The sequence below is a fragment of the Rhinichthys klamathensis genome, unplaced genomic scaffold, assembly GCF_029890125.1.
Source record: "Rhinichthys klamathensis goyatoka isolate OS25496 unplaced genomic scaffold, OSU_Roscu_1.1 h1tg000784l_1, whole genome shotgun sequence".
Lineage (NCBI taxonomy): Eukaryota > Metazoa > Chordata > Actinopteri > Cypriniformes > Leuciscidae > Rhinichthys > Rhinichthys klamathensis.
The window spans coordinates 248,914-262,331 of NW_026607181.1; the positions used below are offsets into that span (position 1 = coordinate 248,914).

Consider the following 13,418-nt stretch of genomic DNA (forward strand, 5'->3'; position numbering starts at 1 on the left):
GCAGTAGTGAACGCGCCAGAGAGAAATGCACGCCAGAGAGAAATTTCATACGCATTAAATAAGCAGAGAGCAGTCTGTTTTCTTTCGTTTTGAATTGTTCTGTTTAAAAGCTTTCTATATATATATTTTTTTTCAGGTCTGTGAGGCAAGTAGGCTACCTTATACTTATAGGCTACGCTGAGTTTCGGTTCATTTATGAGACGAGCTCCAGTTCACGCGCCGGCGCCTCCGTGTCGTGATTATTGTCTGCTATATTTACTTCTTATTTATTAAATCCAGGCAATTGGTTGATGAAACATTGATTAAAATTAAGATACAATTAATACAAAACGAATTTCACTTTAAAGAAAGGCTTTGTGCTTTCTGTTTGAGGTCTGTGGAAGTTTTAAAGCAGTCTTTAAAGCAGTGCCGCTTTCCCAGAGCAGTCACGTCCGTAACGGAGAACTGTCATCGTGTCCTAAGCGCAAGTCTCAGGTTCCTATGGGACATCATACGACGTTTAAAACATTTAAATAGACACATCATGTAGTAATTAATGTATATTAATCTTAGTTGATAATAGGCTATTAGAACTGGTTGCTGAGACAGAGACGCGCAGATACGGCAATTAACGCGCTGTTTGATTTGTGATCGTGCTGTGCTTATTCAATTAATTCGAGTAGCCTGTATATTGAACAAAGCTTAAATCATTTAAATATACATACAATAATATACAATGTCCTATTTGAGTTGATATTACTCTTGCCAAGCTGTGGTTTCTGAGAGATGCACGCATAGACGGATTTGTGCTCGTTTCATTTTTACTCTCACTCATGCACTTCACTCATTATTGCATATATATTTTAGATAAGGTATTTGGCTTCGGGAACACCCCTAATCTACTCCAGTAAAAAAAAAAAATCTGGAGGATGACCCACCCATATTTTTTTTGCTTCCGACGCCCATGTGGTTTTTTTTATATGAACAAAAAAAATGCGTTGGAAAAAAAAATCTCGAGGACTCTGTCTGAAATTACGAGTCCTTCTCCTCCCACTGTGGTCCGAGACCGAGTCAAGACCGAGTCTTTGAAGGGTCGAGTCCGAGACGAGTCCGAGAAAGCAGAAATCGGTCTCGAGACCGGACTCGAGTACTACATCACTACCACTTTCTGGAATACATGCACTCGTTGCCCAAAGGCTGGCATCACTTCCTGGTCCCTCTGTCTCTCTACTTTCCCATCACCCTCTTTTAAAAGTATATTGTGTGAGATCACCTTATTCATCTGAGCCGCTGTGTTTTCTCTTGCACCGAGCGACACCATGGCCAGAGCGGAAGAGATGCTGACAGGAGAGAAGAACACATTTCCCGATGCGTTTTCTTCGCTGATCGTCTTGAACAGGTCGAGGCTGAACTGTGTGTTTGCAGCAGTCAAAAGCTCCATTTTCACAAGCTAGAAAGTAAGAGAGAGAAAAAATATCACCATGTGAAAATCTCAAACAGAGCATTGTTCAGGTCAGTTGTCATTTACTATGTAAACATCATCACATGCTTGTCTAAGAAAATAAAACAGTAGTAGAACAGTAGTTTTTCCATTATTTTCATCCTTACACACAAAGAACTGTAATGTAAAAATCTGTTTGATTCAAGCACTTCCTAGAGTTTTTTAGCAGGAACGATGATGTTCTGTCGGAGGTAAATGAATGATGTGCTGAGTCACAATGTTTCCTTCTAGTGAATATTGCCTCGCCCTGAAGAGCCCATCCTCTAAATCAATCAGCCCTTCTGTAAAACGTCTCGGGTTACTCAACCAAAGATGAGGGAATGAGAGGATATGCGTGTGTGACGTCAACCGCACCGAGTGACTGCGGTTATGCCCACTGAGCGGGAAAAGTCTAAGGGCATGGGCGTAGGTTTGGTCTCAGCTTTGGTGGGGACATCCCCCGCCCCCAATAACCCCCCCCCCCCCCCCCCTGGAAATTATTTTGTTGTAAGATAAGTAACAGTGCTTTAATGGTGATTTCCTTTGTCATTTCTATTGTTCTCAATTGTAAGTCGTTGGATAAAAAGTGTCTGCTAAATGAATAAATGTAAATCTGTTGTGGTTTGATGCTGTCTTTCCTGCATACAAAATGGTTAATTAATTTTGAAAGTCTATCCTATGGCTAGCAAGTTTAACCCTCCTACCAGATATTGTTATTTTGGATATTATCAATCAAATAATGATTCATTATATTTGAATAACCAACAGTGTTAACTTTTGCCTTTTTAACATTGCCAACATGTTTTTCCAGCACATGTGTCTAAGCAAGTAGGATACACTCACAAATACATTACATAAACAGAATGTAGAAACGAAAAACGTCTCAGATGATCCACTGTTTATGACGGCAAGATTCTAAATTAAGGTAGGCTAATTAACATTCAGTGACTTGCTAACGTCTATCATGATAGCGCGACTTCTATGAGTCTATCCGTGCTGCACACCCCTAATTAATGCTCCAAACCTTGAAAGATTGCAGAAGCTTCAAGCTAGGTTTAACTGTAAAAATATCCTGGGTAACCAGGATCACCAGTTAATACTATTTTCCACTAGAATCTGCATTTGAAAGCCTGGTCAGTCACTACTACTGCTAGTTATTTTTGCCTACTTACACTCTGCTTTATGAAAAAGCTTCGTATGTCCCCTTTCTTCTTCTTGGGTGACATAGCTGATCTACAAAGTACAAAAAGGGGCAAAAAAAACGGAATATTAAAATGTTTTACTCTGGCCTTTGTATATGGCACGCAGAGACAGCCCTGGTAACTTACCGTCGGCGTCGTCACGCGCGCACACACACACCACCCGCTCGCTCGCTGCCAGTGAGTGCAAGCACAAAAAGTAGTCCCGGTCCGCGCGTGTAGCCTGCCTGTCAGATACCCCGCCGCCAATCAAATTACGGCGTATCTTGTACTGTCGTCGTCCTGGCCGTTGGAATCGATCCAAATGGCAGCGCAAAGATCCAAATGCAGCACAAATATCAAAATAGCAGTTCAAAGGAGCTTGCTAAATATTGGTGGGGACAAATTTGTCATCTCAAAATATTGATTGGGACTAGTACCTAGCGTCCCCCCCTAAACCTACGCCCTTGTCTAAGGGCCCTATTTTAACGATCTGAAACGCAAGTGTCAAAGCGCAAATGTAACGGAGGCCAGCTAGTAGTTGCTGTGCGAGTAAACCTCACTCCTCTGATCTCAAAAGGCTCTCTAGCGACAGATGCTAGAGGCTGCAGTCTTTAGCCTCCTTGTTAGAGCACCTGACTCTCATGCCGGAGACCCGGGTTCGAGGCCCGCTCGGAGCGGGTCGAGTGGGACCCGGGTGGAGGGGTTACATTGGTGCCGTGACCCGGATGGGAGTGAGGTTTAGGGGGGTGAGTGTAACGGAGGCCAGCTAGTAGTTGCTGTGCGAGTAAACCTCACTCCTCTGATCTCAAAAGGCTCTCTAGCGACAGATGCTAGAGGCTGCAGTCTTTAGCCTCCTTGTTAGAGCACCTGACTCTCATGCCGGAGACCCGGGTTCGAGGCCCGCTCGGAGCGGGTCGAGTGGGACCCGGGTGGAGGGGTTACACAAAGCGCAAGTAACTTTGTGGGCGGATCCCGGCGCTGTTGCTATTTTCCCGGCGGGATAAATGCCTCTTGCGCCTGGCGCAAATCTAAAAGAGGTTGGTCTGAAGTAGCTTCATTATTCATAGGTGTGGTTTGGGCGTAACGTGGAATAAACCAATCAGAGCGTCATCTCACATTCCCTTTAAGAGCAGGTGCGCATGTTGCATGGCGGATTGCTATTATAACGGCGGATTTACCAGGCGCGCGTCAGAGCGGTTCACAGCCGAGGAGACCGACGTTCTTGTCAGGACCGTGAAAGACAGAGAAGTGACGTTGTATTGCGTGTTTTGCGTGCACCTGTAAACTATGGCATAAACCCTCATGCAGTAACACCCTCAGACGGCACTGTTTATTGACTGTCTGAAGTAGAATGCATGCAGAAATAACAAGAAATTCAACGTTCAAATCAGACTTATCTATCTATTTATCTCTCTCTCTCTATCTATCTATCTATCTATCTATCTATCTATCTATCTATCTATCTATCTATCTATCTATCTATCTATCTATCTATCTATCGTGGGTGGGTTTCTCCCATCCCCATACAAATCAGCGTCGGTTAAACAGGCGTGGGAGGAAAAAAACTAAATTGTCATGGACACCACAATGATTTCCCTCATGTGTTAATATTTTTCCTTGTTATAATGTATGATTTGCAAAAATAAAAACTGCTGCATCTGTGTTGATGAGAGAATCAAAGTGTATGTGCGTTGTGCACCCGCTGCATTATGGCCAAGCATGCGCGCTTAAAATAGCATAATGAACAACGCGCAACGCGCCACTGACTTTAGACTAGTTTTTTTCTGGTCAGTGGCGCAATTGTTTTATAGAACAGCAAAATAGCATGAGGGAAAGTTTGCGCCGGAACACGCCTCCTCTTTGCGCTGAACCGCCCCGGGGAGCGCAAGTGTATTTCTTAGTTAACCGACGTGTGTCTGTGGAGGGAAAAGTCCGCTTTGCGCGGGTGCAAAATAGGAATGATACATGCGTCAGTGTACAAAGTCATTTGCGCCGAGTGCAAGATAGAGCCCTAAGTGAACATATTTTGATTACCAAAAACCAGGACACTCGGCCCGGCAAACAGATACTCAAATGATACTTGAAGTTTACTCAAAGGTGCCTTATTAATTTCAAAACATTTAAAGTAGGCTATGCCTCATCTGTATGAATAGAAAATTGTTATATTACAAGACACAAATTCAGATAGGCTTCTCAGAGGTTACTCAACATGTTTTATTATGACAGGTTTAAAAAATAATTAATGACATAATGATAGAAATAATGTCTCTTCTATATTAGAAAAATACATATATAAATAATAAATAACTAAAACAAATACCTTCAAATTGAAAAAAAAAGCTCTCACAAACTTACAAAACCGAACTAACAATATGTATACTTATTCTTCCTCTTTATCCTGTTTTCTTCCTCATCCTGCTTGTTTGCCCATCTATATTTTGCTGTAGAGCTGATCTTTCCCAGCATGTTTTTGAAAACCAGGAAGTTTTCATTACTTTATAAAAAAACAGCCAGGACGGCCAGGAAAGGACGTAAAACCAGGACATGTCCTGGGAAAACAAGACTGTTGGTCACCCTGGTCTAAGTGGTAGCAATGGTTTTCAGCGTGAAGGCCGTGAAAAACACACACACACACAACACATATTATATATCCATCCATCTATCCATCTTCTTCCGCTTATCCAAGGCCGGGTCGCGGGGGCAGCAGTCTAAGCAGAGATGGCCAGACTTCCCTCTCCCTAGACACTTCCTCCAGCTCTTCCTGGGAGACACAGAGGCGTTCCCAGGCCAGCCGGGAGACATAGTCCCTCCAGCGTGTCCTAGGTCTTCCCCGGGGTCTCATCCCAGTGGGACGTGCCCGGAACACCTCCCCGGGAAGGCGTCCAGGAGGCATCCGGAACAGATGCCCGAGCCACCTCAGCTGACCCCTCTTGATGTGGAGGAGCAGCGGCTCTACACTGAGCTCCTCCTGGGTGACCGAGCTTCTCACCCTATTTATAAGGGATCGCCCAGCCACCCTGCGGAGAAAGCTCATTTTGGCCGCCTGTATCTGGGATCTTGTCCTTTCGGTCATGACCCAAAGCTCATGACCATAGGTGAGAGCAGGAACGTAGATTGACAATCAATCTCCCGTTCCATCCTTCCCTCACTCGTGAACAAAACCCCAAGATACTTAAACTCCTCCACTTGAGGCAGGATCTCTCCAACAACCTGAAGTGGGCAAGCCACCCTTTTCCGACTGAGGACCATGGCCTCGGATTTGGAGGTGCTGATTTTCATCCCAGCCGCTTCACACTCGGCTGCAAACCGCCCCAGTGCACGCTGAAGGTCCTGGTCTGAAGGGGCCAGCACGAAAACATCATCCGCAAAGAGCAGAGACGAAATCATGTGGTCCCCAAACCTGACACCCTCCGGCCCCTGGCTGCGCCTAGAAATTCTGTCCATAAAAATTATGAACACAACCGGCGACAAAGGGCAGCCCTGCCGGAGTCCAACATGCACCGGGAAGAAGTCTGACTTACTGCCGGCAATGCGAACCAAGCTCCTGCTTCGGTCATACAGGGACCCATACTCCCGGAGCACCCTCCACAGGCCGCCACGAGGGACACAGTCGAATGCCTTCTCCAAATCCACAAAGCACATGTGGATTGGTTGGGCAAACTCCCATGAACCCTCCAGCACCCTGTAGAGGGTGTAGGCCTCAGCTAGGGTGATGGACGAGTCCACCTCTGAGCCCCCAGCCTCTGCTTCCTCAATGGAAGACGTGACGGCGGGATTGAGGAGATCCTCGAAGTATTCCTTCCACCGTCCGATGACATCCCCAGTTGAGGTCAACAGCCGCCCACCTCCACTGTAAACAGCGTTGGTAGGGCACTGATTCTCTCTCCTGAGGCGCCGGACAGTTTGCCAGAATCTCAGCCGATAGTCCTTCTCCATGGCCTCACCGAACTCCTCCCACTCCCAGGCCCGAGTTTTTGCCTCCACAACCACCCGGGCTGCAGTCCGCTTGGCCTGCCCGTACCCGTCAGCTGCCTCAGGAGTCCCACAAGCCAACCAGGCCCGATAGGACTCCTTCTTCAGCTTGACGGCAACCCTTACTTCCGGTGTCCACCACCGGGTTCGGGGATTACCGCCTCGACAGGCACCGGAGACCTTACGGCCACAGCTCCAAGCAGCCGCTTCGACAATGGATGTGAAGAACATGGTCCACTCGGACTCAATATCTCCAGCCTCCCTCGGGATCCGGTCGAGGCTCTGCCGGAGGTGGGAGTTGAAGATCTCTCTGACAGGCGACTCGGCCAAACGTTCCTAGCAAACCCTTACAGTACGCTTGGGTCTGCCGAGTCTGTCCAGCTTCCTCCCCCGCCATCGGATCCAACTCACCACCAGGTGGTGATCAGTTGACAGCTCTGCCCCTCTCTTCACCCGATTGTCCAAGACATACGGCCGCAGGTCAAATGAAACGACCACAAAGTCAATCATCGACCTACGACCTAGGGTGTCCTGGTGCCACGTGCACTGGTGGACACCCTTATGCTTGAACATGGTGTTCGTTATGGACAAACTGTAACTAGCACAGAAGTCCAATGACTGAACACCGCTCCTGTTACTCCCAATCACGCCCCTCCAGGTGTCACTGTCTTTGCCCACGTGAGCGTTGAAGTCCCCCAGTAGAACGACGGAGTCCCCAGTCTAAACTGGGGGGCTATAAGTAAACCCACACCAGCCCGTCGCCTAGCTCTCACCATGGGCAACTCCAGTTTATCAAGGTATTCACGGAAAGCCAGCAAAGAAAAAGGAGGCGAATCAGGGCTGACAAGAGACAAGACACTGATATTGTTTACTTTGTTTGAGGGGCTTCATTATTGATAATAAATGTTTTTTTTTTTTTTTTGTCTCTTTCTTTGTAGTTGCAACCAGTGACACACGCCTGAACACACTACCAATTTTAATGTATTTCCCATTTTACTCAATAGAAATTCTCAAAAAATTACTTTATTATTTAAACCACAGTATTTATTGATTTGGTTCCTCTACAGCTTCCTCTGCTAGTTCGTTGAGCAATCTTGCTGGAGGTTGTGGTTCATGATGGTGATGTTGCAATCCGCACTGTCGCCCTTACATGCAGTTGCTTCAACAACATTATGTGCACAGAGAGTTCCCGGCAAGAGGCTCACTTTCGGTGGTTGGACTGTAGGTTTTATTAGTGTTTTATTACCATTCCCATCTTTCTATATCTAGGTAAATGACAGCTCTGTCTGTTTCTTTCACAATTAATGTATAACATTTGTCAATACATTGCTGCAGTTTAAAGGCAATTGCCTGTGAATGAGGTCACCCAAATTTTTTAATACATTTATCAGGTGTGGTGAACTGGAAGGCAGTTAGTGAGAACTTTAGTGAGAGCTTCAGAACCCTGTACAGGTTTTATTACTCAATAGTGTGACACCCTGTACAGGGATCATGGTGCTGGCTACAGAGGGAGAGGACAACGACTTTGAGGGTTTTACTGTGACGATGCCTTCAAGGGATATTGTGGACGCGACTGAAGGCTGGAGGAAACATCTAATGTTTCAAATTTGTTTTTAATTTTTAGTTTGTTTTTATTACATACCTTTTAGAGAATATTGCACTTAAAATGAGGATTTGTTTTAGTTTTGTAATTGGGTAGTGGCTATGTGATCAATAAAGTGATCATAAAGTTTTTTTTTTGCCACTTTCATTTCTTTGATATTAATTTCTAAAATAATAAAATAAAAATAAAATAATTTGTTTTATTCGTGTTATCGGTTTGTGGCTATGTGGTCAATAAAGTGATCCTAATATTTCAAGTTTTCTGTGTAGTCATTTCAGGTTGACAAATTTTCTTTAGGCCTATATTTAATCCATTTTACAATGTCAGTTAAATATCAGTAATGCACATAAAGCTCATTCTGTAAAAATATGGTAAGACACACCAATTCAATCATGTGCTTCTGTATTTATCATGTTGGTGTAAAAAAAAAACCGAATACACTTACAATAATAATGTTAATTATAAATAACTTAATACGCCAAATGTACAACACTATCTACATTGCAAGTTGCATATTGCATATACATATTGCATATTGCATATACATTGCATATTCATGCAAGTGTGATCTGTGTTTGACAACAAACTACAGAAGTCTTTCTTTTCCAGCTGCTGAGTGTTAATGGACAGACATCCTGGAGTGAGTTTAAAGCTGCAGTCCGGCGTTTTTCCTCTTTGTCGCCATCTCTGTTTGAAATCTGCAATTGCACGTATCAACTTTACGTGAGCTGTAGTTCAACACCCTCGACACGGCACCGCGCGGATGAACACAATGTTTGAGGAGACTGTGAGGCTGTCAGTCACCGCGCCGATGTGGAGACTGGCATTCAGAATCAGGGGCGGCGCCAGGGGGGGTCTTGGGGGGTCTCAAGACCCTCCCAAAAAATGCTTTGACCCCCCATTTGACCCCCCACCCCCTTCCTGATTAAAAAATATATATATCCCGGGATAAATATTTAAAAATGTTTATCTTCAAACTACGCAGAACATACAATAATAATTAATCATTTATTCGACATACAAAATATATAAACATAAGAATCACGTTCCCTCTAAGCTGCGCGCGTGCGCGGTCGTGCACTTCTGATGCCGCGGCCGCGCAGAAAAGAATAATATTCCACGAAGAGGACTGACGCGAAATGTGTGGGGAAATCCATTTGATTCTATGTGAGAAATAATTGCAGTGCTCAAACTGGTGAGTGCAGTTAACAGGTTTCAAAGAAAGAGAATGATGTGAGCGCGTGTGATTGGCAGTGATCGTGTGTGCGGACCAAATAGCCTATCTCAATACGAGTGGCGACGAGAAACGCAAAGACATGTGAAATAAAATCACAATATCATGTTTTAAAGAAGAGTGGTTTGATTAAAGTGGTGGAAATAACGGATGATGCACACAGAACGTAATTACACACACCCACCCGCGTGCAAACTCAAAATACATCATTAGTTTACATAGATTTAAATAGTTTCAGGCATGGTTAGATTAGGCTACTATAAAAGAGTTCACATATTGACTTTTCTTGAAAATATTTAGCTATTAGATCTAGCTATTTACAGTAAATGCTTCAGTTTGTTTTCATATTATAATAATATAATATGAAAACAAATTGAAGCATTTAAACTGATATATTATATCACTTCAAATACTTCAATTCATTTTTTATATTATATTATATTATATTAGGCATATATTTTATTATATTATAAGCCTAAATAAAGAATCTCACAAGGGTATTGTTTAGGGCTTATTGCCATTAAAAAGTTTGAAACCCCCTGCTAAAGAAAATATAGGCTAGGAAATTCATAAGCTATAAACAATCACTTAACTTTGATGGTTTAATGCTGCCTGTACAATTAATTGACTGTACAAAAACACTCTATGGTTTTCCTAAACCATCTCAGTGTAACAGCTTAATTTTCTTTCATAATATATTATATTATTGTAAATAATTGAACTGTCCTGCAGAAGATTTTGTAAATAATTGTTCATAGGATTTCTTAGTAAAGACTGGAAACAGAGGACACCGAGGAATTGGAGGATGAGGAGGATACTATTTTGTAAATATGTTTTCTGTCATCGGTGTGGCTATGGCAATTAAAGTTCGAGCATATTGTTTGCAAACTGCAATTGATTAATTAATTAAAAACAAAGTAGTTGATATGCTGTGTTGTTTTTGTTGTTAAGTAGCTGCAATATGCAGTTATTAGCCGTGTCCACTGTATTTTTTGTTGGTTTTCATAAGACCCCCCTTGAAATGACCAGGACCCCCCATTGCCCCCCCAATCAAAATTGTCTGGAGCCGCCACTGTTCAGAATCACAGATTATTCTTTTTGGAAGTTTGACCAACATTAGAATTTTCACCGGAAAATGTCATCTGAACTAGTAAGAAACATCCACTTTTGTTCTGGTTCTGACATTGCAGTAAATCGTGCTGATTAAATCTAACAATCGCTTATAAGTTATCATATCACGCAAAACCGTGCAAATTATACTTTGTTCTCAAATTGTTAATGTTAACAACGTCAGCATTGCGTGACTACATGTAATGTCCTTCCAATATGTATCCTTGTTTTCGCATGGGTCCGGTTGCAGTCTCTTTTTTTCTGTAGCCGCGCTGAAGTCCGAACGAAGTCTTTTGCATTTTACAGCGGGTGAATCTCTAGTTGTCACTGGTGATTGTCGTTTAAACCTTTCTGGATCCGCCATCAAATTGCTAAGTTTAATTATGCTGTGAGAAAAGGCTAAATTGCATGGCAATGCAATTGTACGGGATGGCTCCATCGTACCTCACGGACTTATTGACTGTCCATCAACCACCTAGAGCTCTTAGGTCTGCGAACCTAGGCCTTCTGGTGGCTCCGAGAACTAAACTTAAGACTAGAGGAGACAGGGCTTTCTCTAGTGCTGCTCCTAGACTCTGGAACAGCCTCTCTCCAGAAATCAGAGCTGCACCAACCCTGCTTATCTTTAAAGTGAGATTAAAGACATTTTTTTTGACCTGTCGTATGCAAACTAAAGGTTGAAGCAATTGCCCTGTGGTTGTTTTTATTTTAATTTACTATTTTCTGTGTACAGCACCTTGGTCAACGGAAGTTGTGTTTATGTGCGCTTTATAAATAAATTGAAATTGAAAATTGAAATTGAAATTAAATCTCCACCTCCAACATCCTCACACGCAATACAGCCTACTAGCCGAGACTCCTTCTTTATGTGTACAAATGTGACGTAATGACGCCAAGATATGCTCGAATCTCCCGCGGAAATCCACCAGTACCACTGGAATTAAAAACATTATTACAAGCTTACCGCTTGTATCGAGCTAAGGCAAGCAGATAGTTTTGAACACTGGCTGGTTATGTATTTTCTCAAATATGTATTTTGGATCATTTTTAACCCCAAAAAAGCTACGGACTGCAGCTTTAATCCGATCTGACGAAATTGAAATTGATTTCATGGTGGGAGGAACAATATGAATTGATCTTATAATGATAACATATAATTATAATTTAGAAAATATCATATTCTAATGTGATGGACTGGAAGTTAAATGATATGGCAAGAAAGTTTCCATTCTGGCTAAATGTGTGATTTTATTATACTATAACTTACTTAAAATGTATATTTTATTTTGTGTAGATATTTGTTATATTAATTTGAAACCATAGCATATTCATCAAGAGTAAAAAATCCCAAATGTCGTTTTGAATCTCAAGCAAATGTCATCAAAAATATTTTAATTTCAGAAGAACGGGCAGTAATGGATGTCACTTTGAAATGCACTCATATCTTTATTCAAATGATTTTTAATGTAACATTAAATATTCAGCATGATCTAATTAATACATAATTTTTAAAGAGCTTTATGCAACTACAATTTACCAATTTAAATTGTCACTCATGATGTCAAAGGGACTTTTTTATGACAAACACTTGAGAAATTCTTCCTCAGGTCAAAGGTCATAGAAGAAGTGAGTGACAAACAGTGAGTTTATTTACATTTATGCATTTACAGATGCTTTTATGCAAAATGATATTGCATTCAAAGTAGTTTGAGTTTGACTTGAGCTACAGTTTATCTATTAACTATTTTTGTGAAAAATATCAGAATTTTTTAAGGCCTTTTTGGTAGTTATGATGGATTGTTTGTCTTTGAAAATGTTTCACACAACCACATATAGTACAACATGCAGTGAAGATTTTTCGATTTTGCTCATAAAATAAACTTAACATTAGAATAACTTAGAGATAATTTTTTTTTAATAATTCTGAAATCAAGTAATATTTAGTGATATTAAGATCAACGGAAGCATCCTACCTTTATCTTGAAAATTAGCATGCAGTTCATCAGCAGTGTTATTAGCTCCCATTCATTTTTTATTGAAGTAAATAAAAGAGCAGGCTAGACATGTTTTAAATGCAGTATTGGATATGAGTTTGATTGCTGAATCACTTTCAGATGGAAATGCATGGTTGTACAGGTGCATGTATGGAAGTTAATTTAATCTCAGGGAGGGTCAGAGTCTTTGAATTCTCTTAGGGTTATATTGCTTTTACAAAGTGCTATTTTGAGTGTGTGTATACACTGAACAAAATTATAAACACAATACTTTTGTTTTTGCCCCCATTTTTCATGTGCTGAACTCAAAGATCTAAGTCTAAATCTGTGTTAGTGAGCACTTCTCCTTTGCTGAGATAATCCATCCACCTCACAAGTGTGGCATATCAAGATGCTGATTAGACAGCATGACTATTGCACAGGTGTGCCTTAGGCTGGCCACAATAAAAGGCCACTCTAAAATGTGCAGTTTTATCACACAGCACAATGCCACAGATGTCGCAAATTTTGAGGGAGTGTTCAATGTATGCATTTCCCCCGATCTCTCTGCTCCCGGGAGTTCTGGAGAGGGTCCGTCACAAAGGGGTCTGTCTACTGCTAGTAGCCACATTGTGGCCAGCCCGAATATGGTTCTCAGACATATCACTCCTAGAGGGCCCTCCATAGGATATCTCCATCAGGAGGGGGCTGCTGTTGTCAGGCTCAATATTTCACCCTCGGCGAGAGTTATGGAAACTGTGGGTCTGGACCCTGAAGGGGGCACAGTACCGAGAGGCTGGCCATTCAGAAGGAGTAGTGGAGACCATGATCAGCTCTAGAGCTCCCTCTACAAGGAAATTGTATTCCTAAAATGGAGTGTTTCACT

At 42.2% G+C, this 13,418-nt stretch overlaps 1 protein-coding gene and 1 long non-coding RNA gene across 6 annotated transcripts in view; one reads left to right on the forward strand and one right to left on the reverse strand.

Annotated features, from left to right (window-relative positions):
- Positions 1–13,418, reverse strand: part of LOC130077874 (leukocyte elastase inhibitor-like) — a 145,604-nt gene that overhangs the window by 104,475 nt on the left and 27,711 nt on the right. For 2 of the 5 annotated variants that reach the window (XM_056243276.1, XM_056243281.1), the window contains exons 1-2: positions 1,588–1,813; positions 1,253–1,429 (exon numbers count right to left, since the gene is read on the reverse strand). The exons of 1 other annotated variant lie outside the window; for it this stretch is intronic. In XM_056243276.1, coding sequence (XP_056099251.1) covers positions 1,253–1,420 — 168 coding nt within the window. In that variant the 5' untranslated portion in view covers positions 1,421–1,429; positions 1,588–1,813. Of the gene's footprint in view, positions 1–1,252; positions 1,430–1,587; positions 1,814–13,418 lie in introns of those variants that run through there. 2 more of the 5 variants (XM_056243280.1, XM_056243283.1) reach the window with 2 other exon arrangements.
- On the forward strand, positions 1,402–7,799 carry LOC130077884 (uncharacterized). Its single transcript, XR_008805842.1, has 3 exons — positions 1,402–1,491; positions 7,551–7,593; positions 7,680–7,799. It is a non-coding gene; the product is annotated as an uncharacterized LOC130077884 (long non-coding RNA).